At 37.7% G+C, this 27,398-nt stretch overlaps 1 protein-coding gene across 1 annotated transcript in view; it reads right to left on the reverse strand.

Moving 5' to 3' along the window:
• Positions 1 to 27,398, reverse strand: part of ppp2r5b (protein phosphatase 2, regulatory subunit B', beta) — a 255,808-nt gene that overhangs the window by 33,996 nt on the left and 194,414 nt on the right. Inside the window, exons 8-11 of the mRNA XM_039760627.1 lie at positions 18,700 to 18,753; positions 9,915 to 9,965; positions 6,419 to 6,538; positions 5,820 to 5,947 (exon numbers count right to left, since the gene is read on the reverse strand). Coding sequence (XP_039616561.1) covers positions 5,820 to 5,947; positions 6,419 to 6,538; positions 9,915 to 9,965; positions 18,700 to 18,753 — 353 coding nt within the window. The remainder of the gene's footprint in view (positions 1 to 5,819; positions 5,948 to 6,418; positions 6,539 to 9,914; positions 9,966 to 18,699; positions 18,754 to 27,398) is intronic.

Here is a 27,398-nt window from a genome sequence, read left to right on the forward strand (position 1 = left end):
AAAAACAGAAAGAAATGCTTGTTTAAAATAATATGTATCAATTGAGTTTTAAATGTAGTTACAGAATTAGATGCTCTGATATCAAAGAGGAGACAGTTCCAGAGTTTGGGGGCCATAACAGAGAATGCCCTATCCCCTTTTGTTTTTAATCTAGTGTGTGGAATAACAAGTAAGCACTGGTGAGAGGTCTACGTGTATGATAAAAATTCAGCATGTCTTTAACATATACTAGAGCCACACCATTCAGAGCATCATAGGTTAAAAGTAGAATCTTAAACTGGATCCTATAACTAACTGGCAGCCAATGTAATGAGGCTAAAATAGGGGTGATATGAGCAGAGGCTATAGACTTGGTAAGAAGTCTTACAGCATCATTTTGCACCAGTTTCAGCCTAGACAGACTATTTTTTGCTAAGAATTGAGTGCAAGGAGTTACAATAATCCATCTGTGAAGTCACAAAAGCATGAATTAATTTTTCAGTATTCCTGAAGCCCAGTATGGGTCTGAATTTAGAAAAAGTCCTTAAATGATAAAAACAAGAGAGAATCTTTTTTGGACATGAAACTCAAAGTTTAACCTAGGGTCAAAAAAGAACACCTAGGTCTCTGGCCCCTGTTTTAAAGTTAAAAGGTAGGTTTCCCATGGAAGCCTTGAACAGATTAGCATTTTGTTGATCACGCATAATTAACAGTTCTGTTTTATCTGAGTTTAATTGAAGGAAATTAAAAGATATCCAGTTCTTTATGTCAATAATACAGTTGTGAAGCATGGCAAAACTACTTGAATTATTATGATCCAAAGCTTGTTAATAGTAAAGCTGTAGATCATCAGCATAGCAATGGAGCTGAATGTCATGCTTTCTAATAATAAAGTCCAAGGGTGGCATATAGACAGAAAATAATAAGGGGCCCAGGATAGAACCTTATAGTAAACCAGCGTTTCTCAACCTTTACGTATTTGCAACCTAAATTTTCTTAACAGTTTTAATCGTGCCCCACTAACGTTTTTATGAAAGGAGCCCATTAATACCAATTTGATCTTTTTTTAATTAATGATATATCATAGATGCATATTTTAAATTTTATTTACTTAACTTTTATCGACATTTATCTAACTCTATATTTATTTTCCTAGTATCAGAATGTAGTTTAAGTTAATTTGTTTTGGTTTCAATAGATGTATTTTTCATATTTTCGATTCTTGTTTTCTTTTTATCACATCTTCGTGCCCCCCTTTTTGTTACTTTGTGCCCCCCTAGGGGGGCCTGCCCCACAGGTTGAGAACCACTGTGGTAAACCATAATTTAAGATGGAAGATAATGTGTTGCCACTGCCAACTTAAATTTTTCTATTTGATAAATAAGAAGAAAACCATTTTAATGCTGTTCCAGATAAACCAACACAATAATAACTTTTTTTTAAATGATGATGGCAATCACTGGCATTTAAACCAAATCATATATCTTCAGTAATAGTATTAAGTATCTGCCATAATGAGGTAAAATAGTGGATGAATGAAAATGTTGTCTTTAAATTCAGAACATAAATACTAGCACAAGAAATTGCTCATTAAGTAAAATGATGGTACAATGGTACTGTAAGTCCATTTTTTTAGATCAAATCATGCATTTGCAGTGCATCCGGAAAGTATTCACAGCGCATCACTTTTTCCACATTTTGTTATGCTCCAGCCTTATTCCAAAATGGATTAAATTCATTTTTTTCCTCAGAATTCTACACACAACACCCCATAATGACAACGTGAAAAAAGTTTACTTGAGGTTTTTGCAAATTTATTTAAAATAAAAAAACTGAGAACATAAGTATCCACAGCCTTTGCTCAATACTTTGTCGATGCACCTTTGGCAGCAATTACAGCCTCAAGTCTTTTTGAATATGATGCCACAAGCTTGGCACACCTATCCTTGGCCAGTTTCGCCCATTCCTCTTTGCGGCACCTCTCAAGCTCCATCAGGTTGGATGGGAAGCGTCGGTGCACAGCCATTTTAAGATCTCTCCAGAGATGTTCAATCGGATTCAAGTCTGGGCTCTGGCTGGGCCACTCAAGGACATTCACAGAGTTGTCCTGAAGCCACTCCTTTGATATCATGGCTGTGTGCTTAGGGTCGTTGTCCTGCTGAAAGATGAACCGTCGCCCCAGTCTGAGGTCAAGAGCGCTCTAGAGCAAGTTTTCATCCAGGATGTCTCTGTACATTGCTGCAGTCATCTTTCCCTTTATCCTGACTAGTCTCCCGGTTCCTGCCACTGAAAAACATCCCCACAGCATGATGCTGCCACCACCGTGCTTCATTGTAGGGATGGTATTGGCCTGGTGATGAGCGGTGCCTGGTTTCCTCCAAACGTGACACCTGGCATTCACACAAAAGAGTTCAATCTTTGTCTCATCAGACTAGAGAATTTTGTTTCTCATGGTCTAAAGGGGCCTTCAGGTGCCTTTTGGCAAACTCCAGGTGGGCTGCCATGTGCCTTTTACTAAGGAGTGGCTTCCGTCTGGCCACTCTACCATACAGGCCTGATTGGTGGATTACTGCAGAGATAGTTGTCCTTCTGGAAGGTTCTCCTCTCTCTACAGAGGACCTCTGGAGCTCTGACAGAGTGACCATCGGGTTCTTGGTCACCTCCCTGAGTAAAGCCCTTCTCCCCCGATCGCTCAGTTTAGATGGCCGGCCAGCTCTAGGAAGAGTCCTGGTGGTTTCAAACTTCTTCTACTTAGGGATGATGGAGGCCACTGTGCTCATTGGGACCTTCAAAGCAGAATAATTTTTCTGTAACCTTCCCCAGATTTGTGCCTCGGGACAATCCTGTCTTGGAGGTCTACAGACAATTCCTTTGACTTCATGCTTGGTTTGTGCTCTGACATGAACTGTCAACTATGGGACCTTATATAGACAAGTGTGTGCCTTTCCAAATCATGTCCAATCAACTGAATTTACCACAGGTGGACTCCAATTAAGCTGCAGAAACATCTCAAGGATGATCAGGGGAAACAGGATGCACCTGAGCTCAATGTTGAGCTTCATGGTAAAGGCTGTGAATACTTATGTATGTGTGCTTTCTCAATTTTTTTATTTTTAATAAATTTGCACAAATATCAAGTAAACTTTTTTCATGTCATTATGGGGTGTTGTGTGTAGAATTCTTAGAAAAAAAATGAATTTAATCCATCTTGAAATAAGGCTGTAACATAACAAAATGTGGAAAAAGTGATGCACTGTGAATACTTTCCAGATGCACTGTAGGAACTACTGTTCACTAGATGTTCTAGCCCTTACATCTGTCTTTTTTTTGCATCTTGTTGTGTTTGTTACTCAGACATTGCTGCCCTGGCACCCATCTTTGTAGTTTTTATTGCTACTGCTCATCGTACCTTCTTGCCCTTGCATTCATCTTTCATACTGTGTCTTATTGCCTTTGTTCATTGGACATTCCCACCCTCTTGTAGATGCCTGGCAGCATTACCGGATAATTTGTTATTTTATATAGGTAGATAGTATAGCATAACATACAATTTACTATTTTATGTTAAGCGTGACATTTGGGTAGTTAAATAAACATGATCTATTCCAGGGGTGGCGAACTCCAGGCCTTGAGTGCCGCAGTGGCTGCAGGTTTTCATCCTTACCATCTTCTTAATTAGTGACCAGTTTTTGTTGCTGATTACTTATTTTAATTAGCTTGACTTAGGCCCCATAGCGGTTTCTTTTTCTTTAATTAGCAGCCAAACAATAATGAGACACAAACCAAGCCACCACATGACCAGCTCCCCTGTGCCCATTTACACAGTATCTAAAATTAAAGAGAGGTGATGGTCTTGGTAAGGCTGGTCTCTCAGGTCACCAAAACATTTTGATGGTGCTCTTAGAAAGAACAGATAAACAACAGTTTTTGAATTGTAGGCTGTGGCAGAATGAGAGCAGCAACAAGCCATGGAATTAAATAACCGGTTTAATTAACAGCAAGAATTGGCTTCTCATTAAGAAAGTGATTGGAGTGAAATTGGTTGGAGTTTGAAGCCCCAGTTTAGCTGATCATCTGTTAGCTCGTTTCACATCTCATTTCTGCTTGACTGGATTTTAATGAAGAAAGGAATAAATTCAGAGGGCTGAACTCTACTAACAGGGCTATTAAAGTGATGGGGGAAAAAGTTAATTAGCAGTGAAAACTGTGCACTGATTAGGAAAAGGGTTAGAATGAAAACCTGTAGCCACTGCAGCATTCCAGGCCCGGAGTTCGCCACCCCTGATCTATTCTATTAAACTGATTTTTTCTTTAATTCAGCATTATCACATATAGTTCTATCATGCACGTTTTTCTTATTACATAAAATGAAGTCCAGACTGCAGCTACAATTATAAATTGGATTTAGAAGGTAGTTGGTAAACAGAAGTTTACAAACTTCACACTAAGTTAAATGAGTAGAGTCTTTAAAAATGGTTTAACTAGTGAGGTACAGTTTTTGAACTAAGCAGGTGGTGCATTTTTATGAAGTTCAGTGGGCAGGAAAAACTCGAGGGTGTGAGTTGGGTTCTCCAGCATGTGTGCACTCACTGATATTAAAAGGTGCAGTAATCTGGTGCTGCCTATAAAGAGATCTGCATTTTCTTTTCACAACTGCTGGTGCTGGAGTTGTGCAGTAGATAAATCTTTGTCTCTTCTGGGTTACAAGACATCTCTGTTTGAGCCTGAAAAGGTTATGGTGATACAAATATTTCATAAGCCTGAATCCTGATCATTTACAATATTTAGGAGCAACATAGTACACTTGGTACTGATGTAGAAAGTACATACTGCAAAGCTGCTCTTGAAAATCATGGACTCTCTCATGATGTGCCCAACGTCATGAGGATGTAGCTCCATGAAAATGATGGATTGGAGGCCTGTAGTTTTAGCTGGTTTTATTGTCGGAAATGAAAAATTAATTTCAACGGCCAAACACTTGTCCACTACAAAATAATCTTTAGTATGCACTGCCTGTGTTTTTTTCCAAATGTTGATTATTTTTTACAATTGTGCCAAATATGTCACAGCATTGCCATTTTGGCTTATGGTTTTCTTTATAGCCGATAATATTTTGTTCCTTTAGTTTACTGTTGCTATGAAGTGATGATGACACCTCTCTTTCCTATTAATCTAGCCTAACATTATGAAGAAATATAGGGGCTACACCAGAAATGTCAAAAGCCTAAACTTATGTGCACATGAAAATCTGTAGTGAATCTCATGCTACTCTTCCATTGGTTGAAAGAAGCAATGGCAAGGTATAGGATCTAGTCTTAGGTCTACATGAATGAAGGGTTTTTCATCAACATGTTGTCAAGTATGATCACATTTCAAGGAAAAGTAGATAAAGCATTAGCTAAGAAAAAGATGGATCCATATTCTGTATTGGCTAATTTACCATATGCAATATTGTTACCAGTGTTTTCCTTTGTTTTGAATTACCAGATTAAGCTGCAGAAATACACAAACTCCCATAGCATCTATTTATTTATTATACGGTATGCAAACTGAGAAAACCTGCGTCCAAAAAAGACTATAAAAGAAAACTGGCAGAATCATATCCACTCCTGTAACCAGCTCAGACCCCTAAATACTTCATACAGTAAAGCACATCTTTTTACAGCAATAACAAACATTGGCTAAAAATGGCTACAATTTAATATCATCTGAAGCACATTCACAGAATTTGGGAGGATAACTCCAAACATTTTTACAGACAATTATGTAGGTCTAATACAACAGTCACCACTCCATTTCTTTACTTTCATATAGTCAAGGTAACAGTTGAAAACACTTACTGGTTCCAGTGTTCTTTAGAGACACGGTACAATGTGCCAAAGATGATTGGCAAGATAACATGGCAGTTGTCTTCAATCAGACTCAAGATGTATTCATTGTTCCAGAAGTACAGAGCCCGCTCTGCAACCTAACAGGGCAATTAAGAATAATATTAATAGACTGAATATATTTGGAGACATAACAAAACTATTCTGTACTTAAAAGTCAGTTTTTTCTGTGTTGTCAGGAGCAAGTTTTCATAGCTGAGCAGCTGTACACAAGCTTAACATCTCTATGTACAATGCCATGCATTGGCTGCAAAGGTGTAAAGCACATCACCATTGGACTATGGAGCAGTGGTTAAGTATTCTCTGGAGTGATGAATCATGATTCACTATCTGGCAGTCTAATGGACTAATGTGGATCAGGAGAAGGCTAGCTTCTGGACTGCATCGTGTCTTCTGTCAGTTTTGGTGGAGGAGGTATACTGATCTGAGACTTCTGAGGTTATTTTTCAGGGTTTGAGCTTGGCTCCTTGGTTCCAGTAAAGGGTACTGCTAATACCAAAGCAAACAATGACCAAGCAAAGCTAGTTATGAAAAATCAAGTCCTCACTTACCTGAAAATGAGGGCTAGAGATACAGTTTGCTATTTGTTTAAAGAGAGACTCCTGAATTTTCACAAACTGAGATGGTTCAATAACATCCAGTATTTCCTCAATTTCTCCCAAAAACATCACCTATATGGCAAAACAGAGACAAATTAAATCATATTGTAAAAAACATATTAGGGTAAAAACCTTTCACGTTTATAAAGCCAATTTACAAGCAATGTTCCTGTGTATAAGAGCCAGTGGGTTTCAGTGTTACACATTATTATTATCTCAATAGCTTTTTAGAAACAAAAAGGAGAGAAGACTGATGTTTGAGGGTTATAAAAATTGATTATAGTTTTTACACTTTTCAGCTTGGGACATCTGATCTTACTAGAATAAAAAATGGACTTTGACACCCAGTGATTGCTCTGAAAATGTATCTAGACTAGCAAGACTGTAATGTGTAATGTGAGAAAAGAAATGTTCACATTCTTGTGATTCAATTGCTCGAATGAAGTCCACCAGTACTTCTTTCATGCTTATCGTGTACTGTAAATACCTTCTCCAGGAATTTACACCGTTGTTTTGTACTTCTTCTAAAGATACTCCATTAAAATAATGGAACATCTATCCATCCATCCATTATCCAACTCGCTATATCCTAACTACAGAGTCATGGGGGTCTGCTAGAGCCAATCCTAGCCAACACAGGGCACAAGGCAGGCACCAGCCCACTACAGAGTAATGGAACATTTAAAGTAAATCCAGACTAAGATAATTGCAAAGCAACTGTCAGAAGAAGGAGCAACCATTTTACAATGCACAAGAAATCAACCATGACAGTCTATTATAAAGCCAGTTAAAAACACATTTTATCTTACAAGGGTAAACCAAATTCCAGCCAAACTAAGTATCCTGACTATAGTGCACTACGCCAGCAAGAGGCCTGTGGGTACTCTCAAGAAATTAAAGAACTGCACAGCATTAAGGGGAAAAATGCATTACAGCTGCTGTGTGCAAAATAAATCTCCTTTCAACTCTTATTAGATAAACAGATAGAAAGAAGTTGAACTGGATGGCCAAATAATTGAGAGTTTCATGCTTGAGCGGCAACATTGAAGACACTGCTGAAAAAAAGTTCACATTAAATATTGGCCATAGGTTTCCAGGTATGGGACATAACCAAGTGCATGAAGGCTGGATAGTCTAAAGACACAAAATTGACCTGTGTATGTGGTATTAACCCTTGTATATATCTCTCAGGATGCTAGTGACCGGTGACATCATGTTTACAGTTCTCATCTGGTCTTATAATAAAGTGTGGGCAAAATTCCCTAGGGATCTCATTACTTTCATCTGCAACAATTTACTATCATAAATATGCCCACATCATGTAAGTTTATTTTATTATGATGATTTATTCACCTAAAAAGTATAGGGTTATTGGCGACCCTGAAAGCAGTAAAGCATCCATATTTTTAGATGTACATTTTAAGTGCTGTGTTTGTAAACAACGTTCAAAGAAAACATGTTTTATTTTAGGATTTCTTTGTATCTCAATATGTTAATTAAAGCTAAGTTTCTATTGTGTTACTTTGTATGTAGGCATTTACGAGTTCACAGAGAAAATAAATAAGAAAAGAAATGCACAGAATGAAACCGGACAAGTCACATCACATGAAACAGCTTCTTACAGAAGCAAAAGTGCACAAAAACACAAAAGATGCCACATTTGTTCATTATCACTGGACTGCCTAACTGCTGAACGATACAGAAGGTGCCTTGGGCTACAATGAAATGAAAACAAAAATGTAACTGTGCTGAGTAGCTGACCATGATTGTGTAATTATATATAAAATATTAAAAGTTAAAAGTAATTGAGTATTAGAAATTAGTTTAAAAAAAGTAAAGAGTTCATGAGGAGTTTGGACAGTTATAGTTATTTGTGGCTTCATTTATATATAAATATATGCTGGATCTTTGAAGACCCTAGGCATGTAATACAGTTTATTAAAAGTTCTATATATACAAGGGTTAAAGTGTAAAACCAGGCATCATGATTAAAACAAAACATTTATAGTGCAGTAACTACTAAAAAGTACTATGATACTGGGATGATTCTCCACATAATGGCCTAGAAAATCTGCTAAAATTATTAAAACCTGGGTTTGCAAGCTACAGAGCAAACATGAATTTAACTTCTCACAGGTCAGTCACTAATAATACAAAGACTTTAAAAAATGAAGTTCTAGCCATGTCAAGGTTAAAGGCGTAAAATCTGCCAACAAAGTCCTTTGTGTTTGAGGAAGCTTGATAAGTTTTTAACACATTTCATAAAATCTACAGAATTGTCATGTCACTTTGACATTTTTGGGTTTACGATTAGAAAATAAATATGAGTATTTATTTAACATTTCTTAGAAATAATTTAGAAGGAAGCAGAGATTTTTATTTTCACTATCAGGCATTATTTCTTTCTCACAATAAATTATGAAAAGGACAAAGGATGTGAATAAATTCCTAATTTATCTATCTATCTATCTATCTATCTATCTATCTATCTATCTATCTATCTATCTATCTATCTATCTATCTATCCAACACACAGTACATTTAACAAATTAGAAATTACATGCAGATTTTCTTTCATCGTTTTGAATTAAATGAGGTGTAAAATACTTTTACATTTTGGAGTACAGCTTGTATCCAGATAAAGAAAAAGGCAGAGCACTCTCAATTTGAACGTTTATCAAGGGAAATAGAGGAGTTAGTACATGGAGAATGAAGTCTCAAGTATAATGACTAAGATGAAAATTAGGTTAGAATTTATGTGTTGGTGGGATTTTGTTTTACCAAGAACTAGAGCTTAGATGACACACAAAGACCAGTAATACTATCTTGTACAAACTGTCATGTAAAAATTGCTAAAAATACCTCTTAAAAACACTACAGCTGAGACTTTCTTTTTTCTTTCTTTGTTTCTTTCTTTCTGTGAATCTGGACTCCAGCAACATGCTATGACTTTTTATCCCTTTATTGACAGCTGACCATTGACACTAAATGTGTTGTTGCCATTTCCTACAGATAAAGTGGCAACAGTATATCTGATTACTGATCATATTTCTAAAAATGTTTATTTAGTAATCATGAATTATAACCCTACAATATTTGGGTTATGGTCAGAAAATTCTATCAAATACAGTTGTGTGCAGCTAAATACCCACATGACAAATACAGATCTATATTTATGAATAACAATCCCAGTATATTTCATTAAAAATATATAGAACTGTCTCTGTTTTCATGTGTTTATGTCCTTTCACTGTGGATCAAGTTTTCTGTGTGGTATCTAGGAAGGTCTTTGTAACAGTAAAACTAGAATTGGATTATGTAAGCTTGGAAAATGGATTGATGGAAAGATGGATGGACCAATACAATTAATACATCACCCACAAAGTAATTTTCATCTTTATTTAGAAATAAATACAACAATCTGATTTAAATGCTTCATAATGCTCACCTCTTTCTGGGTACAGGTTTTGGGCCAATATTTTAACAATCCTCGGATAATCTATAAAAGGAAAGAAAAAAATGAGGCAAGGAAAAAAATAATCCTTTCACAGAAAAGAATAACATTTGCCTGTCATGAAAAGACACTGCATAGATATAGGAAGAAAAAACAGTGGCAAATTTAAGAAACTGGAAATTGGGCTCCTAGTCTCACTAAATCCCTGCGTATTATTATAGCACTTAGGGAGAATCATCTATTATAATGCGATGCACCTTTTAAAGAGGTTGTTAAGCCTTAAAGAAAATAAAAAGTAGATCCGCTGTTTAGTGCCTAATGTGGAAACATGGGCTGAATCGTTCTATATTTAGGAAAGCGGGCCGTGACAAAAGCAAGTATAATGAACAGATATTTACAAGATAAATTCTATTTTAAAAACTGTACATAATAATATATACACACCACAACTGCCAGGCATAAAAATATTTCCAAGGAATCCAAAAATCTCAGAATGATGATCAATCAGTGCATTCACTCAGACCTCAGCTTAGCTATAGCCTCAAGCCGCAAAAATTCCTGGAGCTGATGCTGTTTGTGAAATTACTACATGGCTTTGCATTATTTCTTGTTTTATTTCATCATTTTGAAAATTAAGCAATATAGTTAGTAGCATTCTCTGGATTCCACCATCTGTTTCAACTCTCTTTTCCTTTAACAAACAAATATCTTTAAAGTATTTAAATAATAAATAACAAATTATTATTATTATCATGATGATGATGATGATGAATAAATAATAATAATAATAATAATAATAATAATAGGCACTCACACTACCTAGCTTCCCCTTAAAAGTCATTCCTGGCCAGACATGAGCATGAGGTTGTGTTTCTAAACTAATCTATCACAGCCATTGTTCATGGGTCTTTGTATGGTGAATGATATGGAAATGTCAATTAATCAGTCACAGAAACATCTAATTCAGAATGTTCACATGGTTGTTTAAAATATATATTGTGATAGGTTGTCAGCCAAGAAAGGGCAGAATGGGACAGGGAGAGAATCCTGAAAGATATTAGTTATGAGAATGAGAAAAGCAAAAAAGGAGACATAAGGTGGAGTCCCTCCATGACTTTAGAAAGGGAGATAAACCAGTAAGTGCCCTGCATACCTGACCTTAAGTAAGAAGGAGGCTTCTCAGCATTGGCAAGAGGGACCATATTGCCCTTTTATAAGTCAATACTAGCAGAAAGAAGGTTTTTTTTTTCATGAGACTATGTTATTTTTTAAATAAGGCAGCACAAAGTCTGTCTAAAAGATTTGCGCCTTTTGAGTCTTCAGAAGGCTCATAGTTGCAATACTATCAAGGACAACAAAATGACACTGTGTCATAGACTAACCTTATGCTTCTGGAATCGATTCTAAGCTTGGCCTGGAGTATCCCTAAAAAAAGGTTAAGTCTTATGAGTGCTTTCGGTCAAAGGTTCATTGGTCAGTGGAAGTGAGACCGGGATTACATGACAGAGAGAAACAGATGGTGGGTTAAAAAAATATTGTATGTTTTTGTGTGATATGTAGATGTGGCCAAAGAGGTTTTAAGACTCCTGTTTTTCATCCTGTTTATTTGTGTCCTTTTGTATACTTTTTCTTTCTACATATCATTCTCACTTGGAATAGATGCTCCTATAACTATTAAATATAACATTAAACTTGAGTGTATTCAGCTTTATGTGAAACTAGCAAAATACCCGCGCTTCGCAGCGGCGAAGTACTGCATTAAAATTTTCTAGAAGATATGCCAATAATTATTTGTTAAGGATCTCTTTGTATACCATGTTGTCAGTTCGGCCCTCCGGTTGTAACATGACCAAGCTGTGCGCTGAGCTTACTCTTGAGCATGTAACTTACAGTTGGCCATGTGAACAGTAATCTTGTCTGAAATCTCACAGCTTGGATTCCTGCTGTCATAATCGGTTTGAGTTTCATGGTTTGTTTCAATTACGACAGTATTTGCAGGATTTGTTGTGTTGAAGTGACATTCGGCATCTGTCAAGCGTTGTAAGCACACAACCGGTTTCATCGATAAAATCACATCCAGCTTTTGAGAGTTTAAACATTCATAAACATCAAAGTGTCCACTACTGAAATCGTCACCTGTGAATCTAAGATGTTTAAGAGGCATTGGCGGTTGTCGAAAGGTGTAAAATATTTGGCCATTTCGGTACTCTTGAAAGCGACAACTGAACAATTCAGGGGCAGCCATCAACTCACATTCAGAACAATAGGTGAAGGGCTTAAGCATTTCACTCTTCTAGTGCTCCTGTGTAGTCTAATTATCTCCTGTACCGTCATCAGTCCACACCTTGAACCTGTCCCAGTCATTCAATACATAAGACAGAATGTTCCACCGGATATCAAGAGTGAGCCTGATATGGCCGTGCAATATGTAACAAAGAGAATGGAAAAGGTAGGTGGTACAGTATCTCCAGGTATGGAAACCACTCAGTAAGTTACAGTTCTTTGATCGATAGTGATCACCACAATAGACATGGTAATGGGGGTTGGAATGATAAAGGAAATGGGTACCTGAGCAATGTAAAGTAAGTGTAAAATACCTATACAATAACTATAATTGTAATAAACAAACAATAAAACAGCCGAGAAGCCGTGGATTAAACAAAAGGCTGTAGTTATCAGTAGGGAGACGTGAATCCGTGGGAAGCAAGGAAGGGAATGTAGAGACCGGAGTGACGGACGGTCTTATATAGGCAGGCAGCCAACAATGTGGGAGGCGTTGGGATGGGGGACCCAACGCCACCTCACACGGTGACCGAGGCGCAGGCTATGGACATATATATGTACGTAAGTAGGATTCAGTTAGCGTTGGGAACCCGTGTACCAAATTTCTTGAAGATGGGCCCATAAGTAACAAAGACTGTTGAAAAGTTCAATATATGGCGGTCGACAGTGGCATCATACCACCGAAATAAGTACGTACATTGGTTTCGGTTAGTGCAGGGAAGCCGCCTACCAAATTTCGAGAAGATGGGGCCATAAATAAGAAAGTTCAACATGGCGGACGTTGTTGACCGTTATGACCATTACGCGTAGAATTTCGAAATGAAACCTGCTTAACTTTTGTAAGTAAGCTGTAAGGAATGAGCCTGCCAAATTTCAGACTTCTACCTACATGGGAAGTTGGAGAATTAGTGATGTTGGAAAGTTCAATATGGCGGCTGACAGTGGCGTCATACCACCGAAATAAGTACGTACATTGGTTTCGGTTAGCTCAGGGAAGCCACCTACTAAATTTCGTGAAGATGGGGCCGTAAATAAGAAAGTTCAACATGGCGGATGTTGTTGACCGTTATGACCGTTACGTGTAGAATTTCGAAATGAAACCTGCTTAATTTTGTAAGTAAGCTGTAAGGAATGAGCCTGCCAGATTTCAGCCTTCTACCTACACGGGAAGTTGGAGAATTAGTGACGTTGGAAAGTTCAATATGGCGGCCGACAGTGGTGTCATACCAACGAAATAAGTACAGACAACGGTTTCTGTTAAAAGTTCAATATGGCGGCCGACAGCAGCATCATACCACCGAAATAAGTACCAAATTTCAGCCTTCTACCTACACGGGAAGTTGGAGAATTAGTGACGTTGGAAAGTTCAATATGGAGGCTGACAGTGGTGTCATACCACTGAAATAAATATGTACATTGGTTTTGGCTAGCGCAGGGAAGCCGCCTACCAAATTTCGTGAAGATGGGGCCATGAATAAGAAAGTTCAATATGGCGGACGTTGTTGACCGTTATGACCATTACGCGTAGAATTTCGAAATGAAACCTGCTTAACTTTTGTAAGTAAGCTGTAAGGAATGGGCCTGCCAAATTTCAGCCTTCTACCTACACGGGAAGTTGGAGAATTAGTGATGTTGGAAAGTTCAATATGGCGGCTGACAGTGGCGTCATACCACCGAAATAAGTACGTACATTGGTTTCGGTTAGCTCAGGGAAGCCACCTACTAAATTTCGTGAAGATGGGGCCGTAAATAAGAAAGTTCAACATGGCGGATGTTGTTGACCGTTATGACCGTTACGTGTAGAATTTCGAAATGAAACCTGCTTAATTTTTGTAAGTAAGCTGTAAGGAATGAGCCTGCCAGATTTCAGCCTTCTACCTACACGGGAAGTTGGAGAATTAGTGACGTTGGAAAGTTCAATATGGCGGCCGACAGTGGTGTCATACCAACGAAATAAGTACAGACAACGGTTTCTGTTAAAAGTTCAATATGGCGGCCGACAGCAGCATCATACCACCGAAATAAGTACCAAATTTCAGCCTTCTACCTACACGGGAAGTTGGAGAATTAGTGACGTTGGAAAGTTCAATATGGAGGCTGACAGTGGTGTCATACCACTGAAATAAATATGTACATTGGTTTTGGCTAGCGCAGGGAAGCCGCCTACCAAATTTCGTGAAGATGGGGCCATGAATAAGAAAGTTCAATATGGCGGACGTTGTTGACCGTTATGACCATTACGCGTAGAATTTCGAAATGAAACCTGCTTAACTTTTGTAAGTAAGCTGTAAGGAATGGGCCTGCCAAATTTCAGCCTTCTACCTACACGGGAAGTTGGAGAATTAGTGACGTTTGGAAAATTCAATATGGCGGCCGACAGTGGCGTCATACCACCGAAATAAGTACGTACATCGGTTTTGGTTAGCGCAGGGAAGCCACCTACCAAATTTCGTGAAGATGGGGCCATAAATAAGGAAGTTCAACATGGCGGATGTTGTCGACCGTTATTGACCGTTATGACCATTACGTGTAGAATTTCGAAATGAAACCTGCTTAACTTTTGTAAGTAAGCTGTAAGGAATAATCCTGCCAAATTTCAGCTTTCTACCTACATGGGAAGTTGGAGAATTAGTGATGAGTCAGTCAGTCAGTGAGTGAGTGAGTGAGTGAGTGAGGGCTTTCTTTGCCTTTTATTAGTATAGATGATAGTGAAACATAAAAAGTAAGAAAAGTGCAAATATTTGAGTTAGTGAGGCATGTGGTGGTAGGTGTAATACAGTATTAGCTGTGGTACCCATCTAATACGGATTGCAGTCTAAGTAATCAATGTAGATCACTGTGTTAAAGTTTGTAGTATGCCAAGCAAAGCATATGACTCTGTTTTATGCCATTTGGTGCTGGATTTGTAAAAGCAGTGTTAAAGTAATCAACTAGAATGACAAATGCAATGCAATTTATTACTAAAAATGTTTCCTCCCATACTGTGATTCTCTCACATTCACTATGCCTCACGATTCCTTGAAAAAGAGTGAGACACACATCTCTTATACTCTCATTTTACCTCACTCCAGTAAGACGCACACCTTCCACACTGTTTGTTTGCGGAGTGCACTTCTACGTGAAAGGAGATATATGTCTCTGCTACTCTTGCTCTCTCACGCTCACTGCAGATTACAGTAGCACAAAAACAAAAAAAGCAAGATAGACACCTCCAATACTTCTTACTCTGTCTCACCATTGGCAGTGAGAGGTCGTGCTCCTCCCATATTATCACCTTGTCTCGTTCTCTCACTTCTCATATATAGGCTGCAGATCTTGCCTGGCAACCTGTGATTTACAGTATTAGAAGCAGAGCTGTATTTTAAACATTTTCTTTATTGGACTTACACGAGCAATTATGTCTGCTTCTGCTGTAGTCTTGTGCATGGAGCCTAAGTCATCTGGAAATAAAACTACACTGGTTTTTCATACTTTTGGGTATTTTTTTGTATTTAAAGCTACTAGTGTATTCTCTATTATAAAAGAAAATCCAAGAGATTTTTTCAAGTCCTACAAGATGAGACTATTGCCAAGAAATTTTTTCAAGTTCCGCCCTCCCCTCAATCATTTACGGTTAGCGGCCCACGCCCATGGTCCTCTCACGTCTCATTCGTTTGAATGCTTTGGTCAGACACAGGTTCTGCACTCTCAGCTCTTATAAATTTTTATGTTTTCCTCATTTTGAGTTCCCAAAAAAAGAAGACTTATTATGTCCAAATCTTAATGAAAAATTTCATCCCAAAGGGTTATCAACAGAAGAAATGAAAAAATGGGCAATCCTAGCACCGAGAAATGATGAAGTCAAGCGAATTAACACGAAAATTGTTGATCGGTTACATGGCAAATTGGTTAGATGCATATCAATAGACTATGCTGAAACATTTGGTGGTGATTGTGTGGAAGATGAAGACATTAACTTACAATATCCCATAGAATATCTATCTATCTATCTATCTATCTATCTATCTATCTATCTATCTATCTATCTATCTATCTATCTATCTATCTATCTATCTATCTAGAATATCTAAAAACGTTAACATTGTCCAGTCTTCCACCGGCTGAATTACTGTTGAAACAATGATGTATCATAATGTTATTGCATAACTTATGTATGAGTGATGGGCTGTGCTATAGGACAAGATTAGCTGTATTCAAAATTGATCAAACAATGCTGACATGTAAAATTTTAACAGGCAGTATCTGCATGTTAATTTCAAAGCCAAATTAAACAAAAGTGTATAACGCAACGAATACCTCTAACGCAACATGAAACATAATTTTCTTTCAATTTATAACGTTTTACTGTTTTTTACTATGTTTAATTACTCGCTGTAATGTAAAATAGTTAGGTCTATTATGCATACAGTATGTATCAATTCCCATGAAAATAGCAATCCATTTAAATTGTACATCCGCTTCCCCATACGCGAGCGGCAGAGCCGCGAAGTGGCTAGCACATAGTGACCCACACGGAGGTTGGCGAGCAAATTGAGCAGGGGGCAGAACTCCCTAGTGTGTGTGTATTTATATATATATATATATATATATATATATATATATATATATGTGTATATATATATATATATACAGTAGCACTGCACACTGCAGTGCTCAGTAACACAAACTACCAATAGATTCTTGCTTTTCACATCATACTTTCAGATAGCTTGATATCCTTCAAAGGATTAGTCACAACTTTGGCAGACTTGCTGTTTTTATAGGCTCCTCTGGAGAGGGCTATGAAGTTTCTCATTTACATATAGTGTATATGTGTGTATGTTTATATATTTGTGCATAAATATACAGTGCATCCGGAAAGTATTCACAGTGCATCACTTTTTCCACATTTTGTTATGCTCCAGCCTTATTCCAAAATGGATTAAGTTCATTTTTTTCCTCAGAATTCTACAAACAACACCCCATAATGAAAACATGAAAAAAGTTTACTTGAGGTTTTTGCAAATTTATTAAAAATAAAAAACCTGATAAATCACATGTACATAAGTATTCACAGCCTTTGCTCAATACTTTGTCGATGCACCTTTGGCAGCAATTACAGCCTCAAGTCTTTTTGACTATGATGCCACAAGCTTGGCACACCTATCCTTGGCCAGTTTCGCCCATTCCTCTTTACAGCACCTCTCAAGCTCCATCAAGTTGGATGGGAAGCGTCGGTGCACAGCCATTTTAAGATCTCTCCAGAGATGTTCAATCGGATTCAAGTCTGGGTTCTGGCTGGGCCACTCAAGAACATTCACAGAGTTGTCCTGAAGCCACTCCTTTGATATCTTGGCTGTGTGCTTAGGGTCGTTGTCCTGCTGAAAGATGAACCGTCGCCCCAGTCTGAGGTCAAGAGCGCTCTGGAGGTTTTCATCCAAGATGTCTCTGTACATTCCTGCAGTCATCATTTGGGACCTTCAAAGCAGCAGAAATTTTTCTGTAACCTTCCCCAGATTTGTGCTTCGAGACAATCCTGTCCCGGAGGTCTACAGACAATTCCTTTGACGCCATGCTTGGTTTGTGCTCTGACATGAACTGTCAACTGTGGGACCTTATATAGACAGGTGTGTGCCTTTCCAAATCATGTCCAATCAACTGAATTTACCACAGGTGGACTCCAATTAAGCTGCAGAAACATCTCAATGATGATCAGGGGAAACAGGAGGCACCTGAGCTCAATTTTGAGCTTTATGGCAAAGGCTGCAAATACTTATGTACATGTGATTTCTCAGTTTTTTTATTTTCAATAAATATGCAAAAATCTCAAGTAAACTTTTTTCACGTTGTCATTATGGGGTGTTGTGTGTAGAATTCTGAGGAAAAAAATGAATTTAATCCATTTTGGATAAGGCTGTAACATAACAAAATGTGGAAAAAGTGATGCACTGTGAATACTTTCCGGATGCACTGTATGCATTGTTTATGGATTTGTGTATATGAATTGTTATATGTGTTTGTTTAAAATATGTAAAATCATTCACAGAATTAGTACTGAAATCCTGAGATTTTTCAACATGTTTTTTTCTAGCAATCTTAGGTCAAAGGAAAATGTGGTAAGTTAATGGTCTGCAAATGGACTCCCAGGCTTGTAAACTATCAAAGAAAATATAACCTTAGGGAAAGAAAAAACAATTTTCCCAGAGTGTGTGCCTCACATGAAGCAGAGTCCATTAGATTTCCATGACTCTGAGCAGCTGTTGTTGCAACTCAAGGGATGAATAGATGTCAATGAATACCCAGCAGACACTGTGGGTTCTTCTGTCTTTTCTCTTAAGTCTACCTTCTCCGGGTCTCTTTAATTTTAGAACTAAACATTTTCAAAGCCCTGTATTTATTTTAATTTATAATAAGACCATCAATCCTAAATCATTTTGGATAATGATTAATACCATAGCTTTGCTAAGCCCTGTGAAACTATGCCAAACAAACTAATATTTTTAGTTGTGGCACTTACATATTCTGTTACCGTTGCATCCTTCTCCATGAACTGCACCACACAGTAAGCCAGCTGAAAGAAAACAAAAAAAAAAGAAAGGTGAGAAGAATATGTTTAGGTTCAGAATTGATTCTTTAAAATATAAAATGTATTTTTTCCATTTCTCCTTTTTGGCACAAAAGCAGTCACACAGAATTCAAACACAGTTTCTGTCCACAGGTCACATGTTTACAAAACCGCCAGTCACACTAACAACTACTGGATGTGTTCTCATGTGTGTATATGTGTATGTATACAATAAATACACAGCATTTGTTATTAGATACACATATAGAATATGTTGCATGAAGTTGGAGTCTTTGTGTGTCTTTTGTTGATTTTGTATCTCTATCATTATGAATTTCATTACACTATGTTGTTGCTTATTATTTTTATCATTTTATCAATTAGGCTGATGCCTTTACTCAAGGCAACTAACAACATTAGAGATACAATTGCTTACATACTTTTATGTTTCCAGTTGGAGCACAGGTAGCTTAGCTGGCATGCTTATGGTCATACAGTGTCAGTAACAGGATTCGAAACCTCAAGATTTCATGTTTAAAGTCCAAAGCCACCACTATGTCTCAACCACTTGAACTAAAACATCGATTATAGATAACTTGGTACACATAACAGTACATTTTAACTTAAACTTGTAGTACTACTCACTGAAAAAAAAATAACCTGTAATTATTTGAAGGTGATAATGTCAAACTTCCCTCAAAATCCTTCAGCTAGCCATGACAACTCTCTCTTGAATGTGCTAATGAATTTGCAGCACTGTATCTTATAGGATTTGATGCAATTTCCAACCAGCACTGGCCCTGGCCATACTGAAATGTTGATATGCTATATACATCCCCAGCTCAAAGCCTATGGTGATAGCTGAACTAGAGCAGCCCTGGACACAATATTTCAAATTAGACTCTTTGGTGTAATAACAAGGATAGAGCCTAACAGTACCAGAAGACCTTGAAGAACTGCTAAAAGACTAGCATATCACTTCAAAGAAGTGCTCTTGGGTGCTTTTAGCTGTGTGTTTTGGGTCATTATACTGTTGGAGGATCCATGACCTGTTTCCAAGGACAATATGCCAGATTGCTAAGGATATACGGACCACCATAATATACAGTAAACCTACACTCTCCCCAGCCTTTTAAGCAAACCAAGAGTATAAATCTTTTATTTCCTGAATATGCATTATTATTATGTGCATTTTATGAGTCATTTAATTTATGTTCAATTTCCTTGTACTGTACATAATATTTTCAGTACATGATTTGTATATAGATAGTATAGCATGTGTATAGTGTGTGGAATATGGCCGGCCATTCATCCTGGCCAACACCCCCAGGCCGCCAGATGGAGCTCTCGCTGCAGCATGGAGGGGCCCCGAAGACCAGCAGGGAATTCTGGACAATTGAGTTTTTATCCACAGCCCTGATGGATACCGTGGGGGCCACTAGATGACGCTGCAGGGAGGAACGATGTTTATTTGCCATACGCCCCGGAAGTACGTCCGTGTCACATGGACAAGGGGAATGACGTGCTTCTGGGGTGAAGAAAAGGACTTTTAATCTGACCCGGAAGTGATAGGAGTCACATGGACGGGGGATTGGAACACTTCCGGGTCAGGGAATATAAAAGGACTGTGAGAGCTCCCAGATGGCGAGCTGAGCTGGGTTGAAGGGTGGCAACGCGTCTGGGAGTGGCGGAGTGATTATTGTTGTGTATTTGTGCGAATTTAATGAGTACTTTGTCCAAATGGCTATTAACGGTATTTGACTTAAGAGATGCCATCACTGGAGCTCTCCTAATAATTGACAAAACTAAAATAATAAAGTTTTATGACAAATTAAAAAAATAATAACCATAACTCAAGAACAGAAGAAATAAAAACACAAATTAGTCAGTGAACAAGAAGTGAAAGAATAAAAGTATAATTAATAAGCAAGAAACTAAAAAGTGAGAACACTAGTGATGAGCAGACCCTGTTGAATTCACTTTGTCTTGAGTGTGGCAGAAATATGAAAAATGTTCCAGAATTTTGGTGAACCCGGCAAAATGCATTGAAGTCAACTGGGAAGGTGAAACTGAACTAGTTTTGAGTGGATTATAATAGTGCAATGGTCTTTTAGGTGATCCTAAGGGCAATGGAAGTGTCTGCCGGCTATACTGGACACATTATTGTGGCCAAAAAATATGACTTGAACAGTGAGGCAGCAGTACTACAGTACGTCTTTCTGAGATAAAATTATATTCCGTGTCCACAACACCACAAGCCCTTTATCTCTCTTTCTCTCTACGTGCCTGCTAAGCTCCTATCACTATGCAGATCTAACACCCACAAAGCCTGTAGTACAAGATTTCAGCATTATATACTTGGTGGGCTATGTCTGTCAGTACCCAATCTGCAATGCAACAAGGAGCATAACATGCTTAATCCAGCAGTGTAGACATAACGTACAATGAATCACAGAACAATGAGGTATTTTCATAATACTCTTGTTATGGTCAGATAATGTATCACTGAAGTAAAAATACTGCAGGTGTTTTTTTTATTTAAATCTAGCTGAAGCAGCCAATTGGGTAGCGACATCATGCACATGTGTATATAGTGTTCATTATTGGCGTAAATTTATAAACCCGCAGATGAGTGCTGTACTCGGCAGCACACTTGAGAAGTCAGTAGATGCAGATTAGGCATCACTCTAAACTGTGAGGTGGAGTACTCTTACATTACACATACATTAAAGTTCTATGCCTTCACAATGAAAATCAGGCAGACTAAGCAGATCAGATCATGAAATCCCCATCCAGCATGGCTGCTGTAGTTCTGTGATGTCACACTGGTCTCTCAAAGCATTATGGGAGATGGGAAAGAAAAGTCATTCTAAGCTGGCAGCATGTATGGAAATATATCTATGCGAATTTACTGGATACTGGATAATTTAGCACAGAAATTAGAATATAGTATGCTGTGGAAGATCAGCCTGACTACAGACAGACACAGGACACTCAATGTCCAAAAGCACACACTGTTTATTTTCACCACTGCCTTTCCAGCACACAGTGCACAAATCAGCAATCAAATAAGCTCACAGCACTTCTTTTCCTTATTCTTATTCTTCTTTCCTCTCTCTTCTACTGCCACCTTCACACTCTCCCACAAGCTCTGTCCTCTGCCTTCCGACTCTGGCTCCTCGAATGGAATGAGGCGGCCCCTTTTACAATGCACCAGGATGTGCTCCAGGTGCTCCGTGATGACCTTCCTGCAGCACTTCTTGGTGTGGCGGAAGTGCTGCAGTCCATGGCTCCGTAACCACCCGAGCACCCCCTGGCAGTGGCACGGGCCCCAACAGGGTTGAGCTTCTAAGCTCTGGTCCCATGGCCCCGGGATGCAAACCAGGGCGGCTACCCTCTTGTGTCCCGGGGGAGGTATTGTCCCTGTTTCGGTCCTTCCATCCTCCAGGTGTCCTGGTTGGGCAGGAACCCCAGTTATCTGCCACAATGCACAAAAATTAGAATGTATAGTATAATTAAGCACTCGTTTTAATTAAACACTTATTTTACTATGTGGTACTGCACCTTTTTAAAAATGTATTATTTTTAAAGTACGTTGTAATCTCACCACCAACACGGTTTAAGCACTGTTAAGAGCCTTACATAGTTAAAACAATGGAATGCACTGAAAAGCATTAAGTCTTACCTGCAATTGCTCCACCAATGTAAAATGACACCCTGAAAGCCGATACAAAAGATGGGTGGGAAAATGAGCAATACCAAATGGAAAGCAGGCATGATTGAAAGGTAAAGTGGGCATAACTGAAGGGTGATCAGACAAAAGTGGTGAGCTCCATTAGGTATTTTCCATTAGCATAAGCAGGAGTATCTAAGTATCTTATCTATGCTGTGTATAAAGATGTCTCCGGGCCTGGGAATAGCAGCTTTCTCCATTGATAGCATGTTGCTATTATCTTTTACTAAAGTCTGACGGGAACCAGAAGGCTTTGGACTCTGTGTGTTTTCCTGGCTTGAGATAATATTCTGCAACACATGGTGAATTTTCAGGGAAAAACTTGGCAAACATTGTCACTGATAAACCCAGAAAATTTGATTTCAATAAACACTTTCACTGAACAACATTAGAGAGCACAAAGACATTTAAGAAACAAACTACAACTCAAATAAGTTACACCCAAAGCAACAAAGAAAGAAACCATGAAGATACCAAAAATCTGACACACTAATCTTAAACAAGTTTAAGAGAAAAACAAGAATTCAAAAACTAGAAGGTCAAAACAAACAGGATGAAGACCTCAAAGCAAGATGACTAGAGAGGCAGGCTGCAGCACAGTGAATAATACTCAATGGCTCAGTGAAGTGTCAGTGGCTCAGGTGAGTGCTGTACTCGGCAACACATCTGAGAAGTCAGCATCAGTAGGAAGCTCCGTCCCCATAGGATCCATCACATGTAACATAAGGTAAAGAGCAAAAAATGAAAAGAAGACAGAACAGGGCAGAGCTCCATTTTGAGTGCAATTAATACAGAGTCATTTATTTTTGTATATTCTGGTGGTCCATTTGTTTGTAACAGATGGTGTACAGTATGGGAGAATGCACCACAGAGGTTTTGTATAGAAGTGCTAAAAGCAAATTATATTTATGGAAGCATCAATTCTGATATGTAAATTAAACTGAATTGATTTGTAAATTGTTTACATGAATTACTTGTTTTTATATTAGATTGTTTTTAGAGCTCACATATGACAGAAACACTATGAAAATCATCCTGATGACAAAATGTTGGGAGAGCTCATCTGTTTTGGTCGGTTCCAATTTTCTGGGTAACACAATGAATTGATTTTCTTCTAATGCAACGTTTTTGATCAAGAACACACTGTGGGTGTAGAAACATTTAGTCTATTTGATTTTAAAGATGTCTTTCTTTAAAAGTCTCCAATGGTTTTTTTTTTTGCCTCCTGTTTGTTTATGTGCATTACAGAAATGGCATTTTCTCATATGGCATTCTTTTAGAAGGGCATTTTGTAAGAAAATAGCACCAGCTTTGTCTTCAAGCATGTATACTGAGCTGGCTTGCTTTTTTATTATGGGATACATGGTTGTCAACATATCACTACAGTCAGAAAGCTAGTATTTAAAATGTTAAGGCATACTTAGTTATAACAAGATAAGAGTGGATTAAATGTGACAAGAGATCAGAATTTTCTAACTACGTTTTTACATAAAAATGTTACAAATAAAGCAAATGACACACTAGCTAGGAAAAAAGATTATCAGAGGATGCACATAAGATTTAAAGGGAGCTTTGGTCACCATTATTTAATTTCAATATACTTTGCAATGAAAAATAAAGTGTGCTCCATCACCAAGGATGCAGTTTTTTTAATCTAAAGAAACCGTCTTTTATTACTTGTTTTTCATGATAATAGAGACATAGTCTGTTTATTGTTGAAAGGGGAAGAAAAATAGCCTCTGTATTAGCAATTTGTTTTTGTCTTGTTTTTTTTTTAAGTTAAAGTTAATTTAATTTATTTGATGATGAAAAGAAAATTACAAATTAAACTGTGATAACAAATCTGACATCAGAAGTGCAACAGAAAAATAATTATATTCTTGTATTACACTGGAGTCTTTTTTCGGTTTACTGTATTATTTCTAGTAGTGGAGTCTAATTGAAGTCACTTTCCTCTTTACTGTATGTATAACTCTAGGATCAGATTATTATAATTATTTTTAAGTTCTGCTTCCTTAGTAGGAAATGTTGCTATGCCAAAAGCTAAATTGGCACCAAGTCGTCCATAAAACTAGGGATAAGGCTAGTAAGAAAAACAGCCACAACTATAAATATAAAGGCAGAAAATAAATAAAGAATGACAGCTCCTTTAGCAAGATTATGTTACCTTTAACCTTCTTTTAAATGTTGAAATCAATGGGTCAGTGATCTGTCCAAGATGAGGGTTCTTGTGCCTCCACTGCCTTTGGGAATTTAGTTTATTCTGTGCCTTGTGATCAGAATGGCAATATACTGTAAGTGTTTGTATTGTGATGTCCTATGTGGATCTCACAATTATTATGAAAAAAAATTGCAAACAATAAATGTATGTCATACATATATAGATATTTTTAGATCCAAAATGTCCTAAATATAAAAAAGTTTATTTTAACAACTTTGGTTTTTGTTTTCTACTATTATCTTTGTTGTATGTTGCCTTTGGACAGCTAACATAAGTTGACTTTTCTTAAAATGAACACTTGTTTTTCTTCCCTTTCTTAATTTATACCAGAATATGTTACAACAATTATTTCTGAACATAAGTAATTCATCCATCCATTCATCCATTCTTTTTCTTAACCTGCGTTTCCAGGTTGAGGTTTGTTGAACATGTAGAAATTCAAATTGAGCCTCATGATCACCCCCAACCCATTTGGACAGCTGGGAAATCACATAAACCATTATGTAGTTGTCACTCAAAGATCCGGAAGCATCTACAAGGGTAACTGTGTCTCAGCATGTTTACCTACATGGATACTCAACCCAAAAATGATACTTTTAATTTGGCACTTAACATATGTTGTTTGCAGTGATGGTCAAGAAAATCTTTTAAAGTCATGTTTTTAAGGAGAATGGAAATCACAGAATTCCTGATACAATGGGCTGTAAGTGGAGATAAAGGATATCTTTGCTAATATTGCCTCAAGTCATGTTCCAGAGACTCAAAGTATTCAGATAAATTCCGTTTTTTCACATTTTACGTTGCAGCATTATACTAAAATCGTTCAAATTCATTTATCTCCACATCAAGCAACACTAAATATCCCAGAATGTCAAAGTGAAAACAGGATTCTGGAGTACCTGAAAAAAATGAATTGAAATGATTTTAGTACAAGGCTGTAACAAACCAAATGTGAAAAAGTGAAGGCGTCTGAATAATTTCTGAATCCACAAATAGAGGAACTTTTTAAAATACTTCTTATATCTTCATTGTTGCTAGTTTCTGTCATCAATGTTAAAGGAAAATTGGGGGATCCTGGCAACTATCTTTTATCAACTTTTCTGATTTGTACGTACTGCTGGAAGATTAAATTTGAGATATAAATGTTTGAAGGATGGAAATCAGTCAGTCATTATCCAACCCACTACATCCTAACTACAGGGTCACGCTGGAGCCAATCCCAGCCAACACAGGCTGCAAGGCAGGAACAAACCCCCAAGCAGGGCGACAGCCCACACACTAGGGACAATTTAGAATTGCCAATGCACCTAACCCACGCAGACACAGGGAGAACATCCCTGCAGTGAATAGGAACGTCTTTGATGGTGTAGAATGGGACCTGTTGTTCAAGTAGAAAAAGAAACTCCATGCAGGGAGGACCTAGGAAGTGAACCCGGCTCTCCTAACTGCGAGGCAGCAGAGCTACCACTGCGCCACCATGCCGCCCAAGGATGGACATGTATTATAAAAATAAAAAAATCTCTAAGGATCCCAATGGCAAGGATCTTCCATGTGTTGGAAACTTTGCACATTAAAGTCAGTTGGAAAAGATGACTATCATGCTCAGGTACAATTCATAGCAACACTTTTTCACTGGTAACATATTGTGTTGTACCATCCGAATCCTGCTCTTTTGACAGCAGTTAGTAGTAGCTGATGCAGAGAGTTAACAATGCAATGGACAACTGGAATATGACTTCTTTTCTGAAGCTAACCAAGCTCATAGATTTCTTTTTCTGCAGCAACCTTTTCACTGTGAGACATTAAGATATATTTCACAGCTTTGAGCTTGGGAGAAATCTCCTTTGTTTTAGACTGCATCGTGGTCATTTTTGCATATACTTAGACTGTACTGAAACAGCTCTTGTGGTATACAGCAGCTTTGTGGTGTAGACAGATAAACCATCGGAAAAGTGATTTTTGTAAATAAGAAGATTGCTTACAGTTCATTACTGCTAGCTGGACTTGCAGGGTGACCTGCTCCGGAATAAGGACCATTATTGAATCCACTTTAATAAAAGGATGTATATCTGTGTGTCTGTCTGGTTGCTGTGTCTCTGTCATTCCAAAATATGGTACATCGCAAATATTTTTAATAATAAAATGCATTGCATTTGTCATTCTAGTTAATGGTGAATCACAAACATTAACACTGCTTTTACAAAACCCATACCAAATGGCATATATAACCGAGATACATGCACTGAATAGTGCCCTGCAAACATTAATGCTGAGGTCTACATTGATTACTCAGATTTCAACCTGCCTTAGACAGGTAGCACAGCTAGTGTCTCAATAAATATGTGAGTACCTTCCAAAACCTACAAAGTAATTTAGTATTCAGGAATTGCCGAAATACAAATATCAAATCACAGCACTCATGTCTAGGATGGAGGATGACTTGTTTTTCTGTTGCTAGTCCTGCCCTTCTCACATGCAGTTGTTGCTGGATTACTCTCTCTCACCTTGCCCACAACTGACTGATAGTTCTAGCAATTTTGGCTATTTCCTTCTTTCAAAAGAGACTTCTCTGGTGCATTTAATAATACTCTGTAGCTTACTCCAAGTGTCTATGGTTCTCTGTGTAAAGAAAAAAAATTACCCTTAACACGTTTCTAACTGTGCCCACGTGTTCTTGATGAACTCATTTAAAAATAA

The sequence above is a fragment of the Polypterus senegalus genome, chromosome 8 (assembly GCF_016835505.1).
Source record: "Polypterus senegalus isolate Bchr_013 chromosome 8, ASM1683550v1, whole genome shotgun sequence".
Classification (NCBI taxonomy): domain Eukaryota; kingdom Metazoa; phylum Chordata; class Cladistia; order Polypteriformes; family Polypteridae; genus Polypterus; species Polypterus senegalus.